The 8,316-nt window shown below is 60.5% G+C and overlaps 1 protein-coding gene across 1 annotated transcript in view; it reads left to right on the top strand.

The window, feature by feature from the left end:
- Positions 1-8,316, top strand: part of RAP1GAP (RAP1 GTPase activating protein) — a 24,781-nt gene that overhangs the window by 4,125 nt on the left and 12,340 nt on the right. The window contains exons 2-9 of the mRNA XM_015412570.1: positions 420-455; positions 2,069-2,116; positions 2,870-2,908; positions 4,084-4,269; positions 5,695-5,798; positions 5,943-6,021; positions 7,219-7,272; positions 7,554-7,637. Coding sequence (XP_015268056.1) covers positions 438-455; positions 2,069-2,116; positions 2,870-2,908; positions 4,084-4,269; positions 5,695-5,798; positions 5,943-6,021; positions 7,219-7,272; positions 7,554-7,637 — 612 coding nt within the window. The 5' untranslated portion in view covers positions 420-437. The remainder of the gene's footprint in view (positions 1-419; positions 456-2,068; positions 2,117-2,869; positions 2,909-4,083; positions 4,270-5,694; positions 5,799-5,942; positions 6,022-7,218; positions 7,273-7,553; positions 7,638-8,316) is intronic.

Below are 8,316 nucleotides of genomic sequence, written 5' to 3' on the forward strand. Positions count from 1 at the left end.
TGTGGTGGCTTGAGTTTTTGCATTGCGTTTGGGTTTTGGGGGGGGGGGGGTGTCCCTGGCTGCAGGTGCTCCTGGACGGAGGAGGTGTCGCCTTGACTGCCGAGTGCCCCTGGGAGGTGTGGGGGCCCGTCTGGCTTGCTGGATCGAGGGGCTGGGCTCAGTCCGGGGGGTCTCTGGCCTCAGGTCCTGTCTCTGCTCTGCCTCAGTTCCCTGCCGGTCCAGTGGGGACAGCCCTGGCCTACCTCCTGAGACGGTTGTGAAGGGGCAGGACTTGCGGCACCTCTCAGGCGCTGCCTGAGTGACTAGCATCCTGCTCCGGGCCAGCTCCGTGGGCTCTCAGGGCCACTTTTTTTGCGGGGGGGGGGAGTGGGGCTTGGATCCCCGACTGACCTCTTTCTCCCCCTCTGTCTCGCTTGCAGAACACAGAGCTGTTTGAAATGATTGAAAAGATGCAGGTGAGTCAACCCCTGGAGCCTGCCTGGACTCGCACCCATGTCCTGTCTGGAGGCCCAGACAGTGAGTGACTCCAGCTGGGGCCCTTCCGGGGCAGGTGGTCCGGCGAGCAACCCGGGAAGGAGTTTTCTCCCTGGCGAGCCCTGAGTGACCACCAGGGAAGGGATTTGGCTCCCTTAAAAACTGGGAAATCCGAGAACAGAGTCCAGGCCGTGCCGTTTTTTGGAGGGCTAGCCCAAGTGAGACAGATTAGGGGCCCTGCTGACTTGCTACAGGGAGTGCTCCTGTGCCGGGCACGTCGGCCAAGGACATCCCTTTGCAAGGACGAGCCAACCCCTGTTCCCCATACAAAGGCCAGCGGGGACGAGTGCCTGCACACACGTGGCGTTTAAACATGCATTCCCAGAGGAAGGCAAAAAACCACCAGGATCTCTGGCCAATCAGGCTTTGAGCAAAATTACTTCCTGGCCAATCAGCCCTTGAGCAAAATTCCTTCCTGACTCCAAAGTGGCAATTGGCATTACCCTGGGCATGTAAGAAAGGGCCATGAGAGTCAAGCAGTGGCTCATCGCTTCCTGCCCTCCCCTCTCATGTCAGATGGCCATCTAGCCCTGCTTAAAAACCTCCAAGGAAGGACAGCCCACCACCTTCTGAGGAAACCTGTTTAACTGAGGAACAGGCCTGTTCCACTGAGGAACTGCTCTAATGTGAGAATTCACACACATATAGACTGTGCACAGTGCGTGTGCCTGCATTCACATTTCTTTGTTTGTTTGTTTGGATTAAAAACTGCTTTAGAACATTGTTTTCCCCTCCCCCATTTTCTCACCAAAACAGCCCTGTGAGGTAGGCCAGCCTGAGAGTTTGTGACAGGCCCAAGGTGCGCTCGCTGTAACTTGGGCGCGGGGCGAGAGTGTGAGCGGTTGAGTCCCTCGGAGCTCTTCCCCACATGGGAAGTTACAGAAATCAGAAACAAACAAAGTGTCCGGTGCTGAAGCAGGTCTCCCCGGTCCTGTGCCAGAGGCTGAGCAGATTTAAGACGGAGCGGGCATTGAGTGGCACCCAGGGCATTCTGGGAGGGAGAGGGAGAAACCAGGTCTCTCCCTGGGAAATGGAGGGACTTGCCGTGGGCATCTCCGAGCAGCGTGCAGGAAGAAAGGGGGCTGCGGTGGGGGTGTGTGGAGTGTCAGGATTCAGAACTGCTCCCCCTGAGCTACTTGGTGGTTGCAGTCTCCACATGCTCAGAGGCACCCTCCCCTTAAGCAATGCAGTGCAAGCGAGTGTGTCTTCCAGGGCTGCCCCCTGGCTTTCAGCGCAGATTCCTAGCCAAAGCCGGAGGTGGGTGGTGTAAACGCAGAGGCAGAGGAGCTGGCACCAGCACCCACCAGCCCACGGCATGGATCCCAGCACCACTGCAGCAGAAGTGCCGGTCGCAGAGCCCGGAGCCTCAGGCCCGGTGGGGCTCCTGAGCGGGCAGAATAGGAATGCCACTGGGTCCCCCCCCCCCGGTCCCTTCCCCCTGGCGCACCACCTCTGCCCTCGCCAGGCCCCTGCCAAGCAGCCGAGAGAGGCGTGTGCCGAGCACTGATGGTGCCCCCTTCCACATGTCTTCCAGGGAAGCAGGATGGATGAACAGCGGTGCTCCTTCCCCCCTCCCCTGAAGGTGAGTGTCTCTGGATCCCGGAGGTCGGCTGCCTAAGAGAGGGGGCTCTGGCATCACCCAGTGGAAGCAGCACAGTTTCCCCTGGACCAGAGAGGCCCTCCACACCCCACCCCCATGAAAGTCGGTGGTTGGGTCTGTGCCCACGCATACATGTGGGTCACTGAGACCCCCCCCCCCACACACACACACACACCGGCCCTTTGGGCATTTCTGGGCCGGCCTGGGGACGTGTCTGTTGCCCTTTCCTGAGGCCCGCCCTGCTGGGCTTCGGAGCTGTCTCCCCCCCAGGGGTCATTGGGAGGAACCACCGCTAGCAGAGCTGGGGGGGGGCTCTGGCCGCGTCCCAGGCTGACTCTGACCCAGCTGAGCCTTGAGGATCCCACCCCCTCCCCCAAGGACCGATGGCGCGGTGCAGCTCAGCTGGGCAAGAAGGGCCCTTCCAACTGAGCGCTTGAGACCCACATGGCTGGCATTGGTTCCCGAGCCGGGATCTGTATGGGATCCTTTCATGGAGCCCTTGACTCTAAGCGCATCCTCCCACCGTCACGCCCGGCCAGAATCCCCTTAACTTTTTCCCTGGCCGGGAGGCAACAAGCATCTCCTTGTGTTCTGTTGGTGCTGGGAGCGGTCTCGCATCCACGCTCAAGTCCACCTGCCCACGCTGTTCGGGAGGGCCAGCGGGCCCTCTTCCCCAAGTCACGCAAAGGGGGGAGCTGGTTCCACTGACATACGCCTTTGCTTTGTGCTTTGCAGACGGAAGAGGATTACATCCCCTATCCCAGTGTCCACGAGGTACGGAGAATACCCTGCCAGTCCTGCCGTGCCGGGAAATGGGTCTGTGACAAGCTATTCGCTACGATAGCTAAGCGGAACTTCCAGGACCAGCGGCTGTCTACCCCACCCCTAGGTGGAGCTACAGGGGAAAGCTGTTGCCCTGCTTGCTGGTCTCCTATCGGCCCCCCCCCCCCCCCGTTCTGATCCCTTTGGGGCTGCTCTTCTGCGCTCCAGCTCCTCTGCCACCCCTCTCTGCTTTCCACAACCCCCGTCAGGAGAGCAGCAAGACTTTCTCGGTGGCTGTCTGCGAACTGGAGTCTGAGGCAGGCCAGGCTGGCTGCCGGTTTCTCGTGTGGCTGGCTGGCTGGCTGCGTGTCCATCGTGTGCCCTCTTGAGGGGAGCCTGAAACGTCACCCTACAGGAGAAAGTCAGGCAAACTTGGTCCCTTTCCCCCCGTTTTCCTGTTTTTGTTTCTGTTTCACTGTACAGGGTTGTTTTTTTTAATTGGCAAATCTCAGGCTGGTTGTGCTGAGCTGCTGTTTCCAGTATTGTCAGCCGGTTTCTTTCCCCCAAAAAAACGCTTTCTAAAATTTGACCCTGTCTCTAACTTGGGGGTATTGAAATTCGGACAGTACATGCAGGGGCCAGCCAGACTTGCGGGGTGGGGGACGCTGCCCTTTCTGCCCCCCCCCAATTGCTGGATCATCCTCTTGCCAACCGGCCCACCCGACTGCAGAGCGACTACCAGCGAATGCTTCCCCCCACCCCCCGCGCCGCACTGCCTTCCCCCCCCCCCCCGGTCTGCCTGCCTGCCTGGGAACGGGTCTCTGGCCCACCCATCACAGGCAGAGTTGACGTTCTTCTCTTGGGGTGGGTTTAAACACCCTTCTGTTTTGGGGAGCCAGGTTTTTCTGTAAACCTGGTTGGTCCCTGAGGTCTGCAGGGATATAGCCCTGATCCGGACTAGCCCCATTCTCTGGGTCTGTTGATCCGCACGGGGGTCAAGTTCCGCATCAGGTACGGGATAAGCCCATATTAGCGCAGGCCACACTTGCAGAACTGGCCCCCTGTCCTGAAGAACCGTCCCCCCCCGCCCCCCAGAGGCCGTGGCTGGGAAGGCCAGTGGGCCTCTCTCGGCTGAGGCCCCTCCAAGGCCCCCGTGCAGCTGTCTCTGCCTCCTCCCCGTTTCACAGGTCCTGAGCCGGGAGGGGCCCTTTCCCCTCATCTTGCTCCCCCAGTTTGGGGGCTACTGGATCGAGGGCACCAACCATGACCTGACGGGCGTCCTCGAGGCGGAGCAGCTCCAGTCGCCAACCTCCAAGGTGAAGCTGGAGTGTAACCACATGGCCACCATCTACAGGAAGCATTTCTTGGGCAAGGTGAGTCCTGTGCCACGAGTGTGGCTTGTGCCTCTCAGGAGGAAAATGCTGGCGGTCCAGGCTCAGCTCTCAGTGGCCAGTCTCCATTCCGCTGAAGCTGCAGGTCAGCTGGCCCATGAGGTCAGACAGAGACTCGCACTGGGAGAGTCCGAGATAGGCAGACAGAGAAACCCACCTGGGGGTGGAGGGATAGGGAGGTGCCAGTCAGCATTTGCTGCCTCCCCAACCAGCGCCCCCCCCGCTCCCACTTTCGGTCCCCGTGACTGGCCTGGCTTGTGCTTCCCAGCCGCTCTGTTTGCCCAAGGCCGCCTTGTGTTTGTGTTAGAGGCCGAGCTGGTGGGCCTCTCTGTGCCTGGCAGCTCAGGGGCACCGCAGAGCCCTTCCACTCATGGCCTGGGTGGGGAGGAGGGGGTATTCCTGCGCCCAGTGCCAGGGGCACAAACCTCTCCTTTGGCTGGCCCACAGACGCACCTGCTGTGTGGGGCGGCACCTTCCTTGCCAGCTGGCTGAGAAACCTGGCCCGGCCTGGGGGCCTGTCTGGCTGAATGTTTTCCTTTCCCAGGCCCTGCCGGAGTGTGTCTGTGTCTGCGTGTGCCAAGGGTGGGGCTGCTGGCAGTGCCAGGGGCAGCCTCAGATCTTGCGCCTCCAGGATGGGGCGGGGCCTCGCCTCTTGGCTGACCTTCCCAGCACCGGGGAGGCAGTCGGCGGACGCCTCGGCGGGGGGCCTGGAGGGCTTGGAGAAGCAGGGGGTCCGATGCAGGAAGAGGGCAAAGGGGGCATCCCTCCGGGGCGCAGGGGGCCAGCCGGGACTGGGCTTTGCTGGGGCAGCCCATGGAGGGCTTGGAAGGCCACTGGCTCCGCCTCCTCCTCCTCCTTGGAGGACCCTTTTCTTAAGGCAGCATCCTTGTTGCCTGCCCCCCCCCCAATCCCCGAAGATCACCGCACTGGAATCCTGCGATAGTTCTGGTACCTCAAAAGGGACATTGCAGGGCTGGAAAAACAAGCGAGATGATCCAGGGGTTGGAGCTCCTTTCCTGCGAAGGAACCCTGGAGAATCTCGCCATTTAGAAAAGGGGTGGGGTGGGGGGACGACACCAGGTGGAAGGTTATAAAATTATGCATCTCTCTCTCCCATAATACTCTTTCTCCTGTAACACTGCGATCTGCAGGCACTCAGTGAAGGGAATGGGCAGTAGATTCAGGAGAGACAAGCCCCCCCCCCCCCCCCGCGGGATACCGTGTGATCCAGAAAGGACCTTGCTTGACTTTGTGCCCCCCCCCCTCGTCTTCTCTGAAAAAGAAGAGTCTTTTATTTGAAAAGTGTGCTTTGCAGACGAAAGCTCATACCTTGAACAAGACCTCTGCTGGTCTTAAAGGTGCCCGACTGGACTCTAAAGTTGTCCTCCTGTCTCCTCTGCCACTCAGGAGCATTTCAGTTACTACTCGGTGGACGCCGCGCTGGGGCACTTGGTCTTCTCCCTCAAGTACGACGTCATCGGGGATCAGGAACACCTGCGCCTCCTCCTGCGGTGAGTGGAGGTGGGCCTCCCTCCACTGCAGTGTTGTTGTGCGTGGGGGGGGGATCCCTTCTCTGTTTGTGCGCATGCGCACGCTCACTCTGTCCTGGCCTGGGTGTGGGATCTCTGCCTCATGGATTGGGACCTTCCCCACAGGACCAAATGCCGAACGTACCACGATGTCATTCCCATCTCATGCCTGACGGAGTTTCCCAACGTGGTCCAGATGGCCAAGGCAAGTCCACGGGGGGGGGGGGGGGCGGGACAGTTGGTTGGTTGGTTGGTTGTCTGCAGTTGGGCCGGGGGTGGGGTGGGCTTTAGCCAGAATGCGGGCACTTTTGGCAGGCCGGGGGCAGGTGGACTCTGGGCCAGGTTCTCCCTGCCTTTACCATAATGGGAGGAGCCATACCTGTCTGTGTGCCTTTGAAAGGCCCAGCGTACTCGCACGCTCTCTCTCTCTCTCCCCCCACCTCCTCCCGGGGGGGGGGCGCTGGGTGTCGCAGACCCTGACTGTCGAGCAGTCCTGAGTCGGCCTCTGCAAGACGCAGACTTGCCCCGTTAGCAAAGTTCTGACTGTTGCATCTCTGGCAAGATAATGGTGAATCACTGGATGCTTGGCCAGAAATGAACCTTGCAAAGTGAGGAACAAGCAGATTATGCGGGTTTGCAGCCCTGCTGTGGGAAAGTTAATTCTAAGCTTGGAGATGCTTATGTAATTGAGGAGATGATTTAATTGGTTTTGATAGAGTCACGTGACTTTGACATAATTGGGGCCGTGTAAGACAGCCATGCCCAGAACACCCCTGGGTCTCTCAGACGTGGCTTGCGTGAGGCTCTCTGACCTTCCTGAGAGCGCGCTGGTGAGAGAGGCTCACAAAACATGTTCCATCTCTTAATCGTAAGACCGATCGGAGGAAAGGGAACCGTGTGTGATCTTGGGCTGAGACCCAAGGTTTTCACTTGCCACCTGGCGTAAACACACTTCTGACCTCTGCAGTCAGAGGGCTGAGAAACTACCGAGACGTCTGACAGAGGAGAAGCATCGTCTCCACGTAGCCCTGTGCTTTAGTGGTTCCGGCGGTGCTCTGGAAGGGGCAGAGAGAGCCCTCGTTTCCATGTGTCTGTTCCAAGGGGAATCTTTCCCTCAAGGCGGGGTTGGGCGGGGTCCCCTCGGATGGAGCAGGCCGTTCTCTAAGCCTGAAGAGGCCCTCGCAGCTCGGGGGGGCAGGGGAGTCTGGGGGGGGGGTTGCTGTTGAAGCCGCGCCCCTCTTTCCTCCTGGGAAGAAGCTCTTTCACGGCCAGGGGGCTCCATATCACGAGGGGGAGTCCTGCCTGCAAGGGGGAACTTCTTGGTGGGGGAAATCCGGTCCCGGTGGCGTGGCGTGGCGTGGCCTGCGGTGTGCTGATTCTCTCCTTCCCTCCCCGGCTGCAGCTGGTGTGTGAGGATGTCAACGTTGACCGCTTCTATCCCGTCCTGTACCCAAAGGTAGGGAGGGAGGACTGAGCGGGCGGAGGCTGGGAGACCCAGAGACGGTCTTGGGGCACATTGGGAGGAGGGGGATCCGTGGCGGGTAAGACAGCAAGGTCAAGCCACCGAAAGGGGGGGGGGAGGCGCAGGGCGGGATTGGAGGAGAGCCCTTCCGAGCATGTTTGGCCTGCTCGGGCGCCCCTTTGGCTTGGGACCTGGGCTGCGGGGAGGGGTGGGGTTTTCCGGGGGGAGCTCAGGTCCTGGCTGGTGACCCGTCGTCTTGCTGCACCCCCCCCCAGGCCTCGCGCCTCATTGTGACCTTTGACGAGCACGTCATCAGCAATAACTTCAAGTTTGGGGTCATCTACCAGAAGCTGGGCCAGGTGGGTGTGAATCCGGGCGGGAATTCCGGGGGAGGGGGAGTGGGCTTCTGCCAGGAGGGGGGGCGGTGGCGAAAGACCTCCAGGGCCCCGGGCAAGGGTGGCGCAGGGCAGAGACGATCCTGGGGGGGTGGGGGGTCCAGCGCAGAGGAGGCCCCGGAGTGCTTTGCGCCTCCCGCCCAGAGGACCCCCCCCCCGCCAAGGAAGGAAGCCCCCTTTGCAAGCAGTGGGCTCCTCCTGTCCTCCCAGCCCCGCAACTCCAGCAGAGGAGGGGGAACAGCGTCCCCCTTCACCTCCCTCCCGCACTGCTTGCATCTCTGGGAAACCCCCAGCAGTGCCACCGAACCACACCTGCAGATCCTTCACGGTGGCATGAAAAGCTCGCTTGTTGGCAGCTGCTTCCCAAGGGGTGGGGAAAGCATGCCACAATCAGTGTTCCCTCTAAGATGAGTTAGTGTGAGCTAGCTCACAGTTTCTTAGCCTCCAGCTCACACATTTTTCTCTTAGCTCAGGAAGGATGGCTCCCGAGCAGACTAATTTATGCAGGAGCCAAATCGCTCGCTCACAGCTTTAATGCCAGTAGCTCACAAAGTAGAATTTCTGCTCACAGGACTCCACAGCTTAGAGGGAACATTGGCCACAATCCCGCTTCCTCCCCCCCACCCCCCGCCCCCAGGTCCCC

Source organism: Gekko japonicus, unplaced genomic scaffold, assembly GCF_001447785.1.
Source record: "Gekko japonicus isolate JY-2015 unplaced genomic scaffold, Gekko_japonicus_V1.1 scaffold131, whole genome shotgun sequence".
Classification (NCBI taxonomy): Eukaryota; Metazoa; Chordata; class Lepidosauria; order Squamata; family Gekkonidae; genus Gekko; species Gekko japonicus.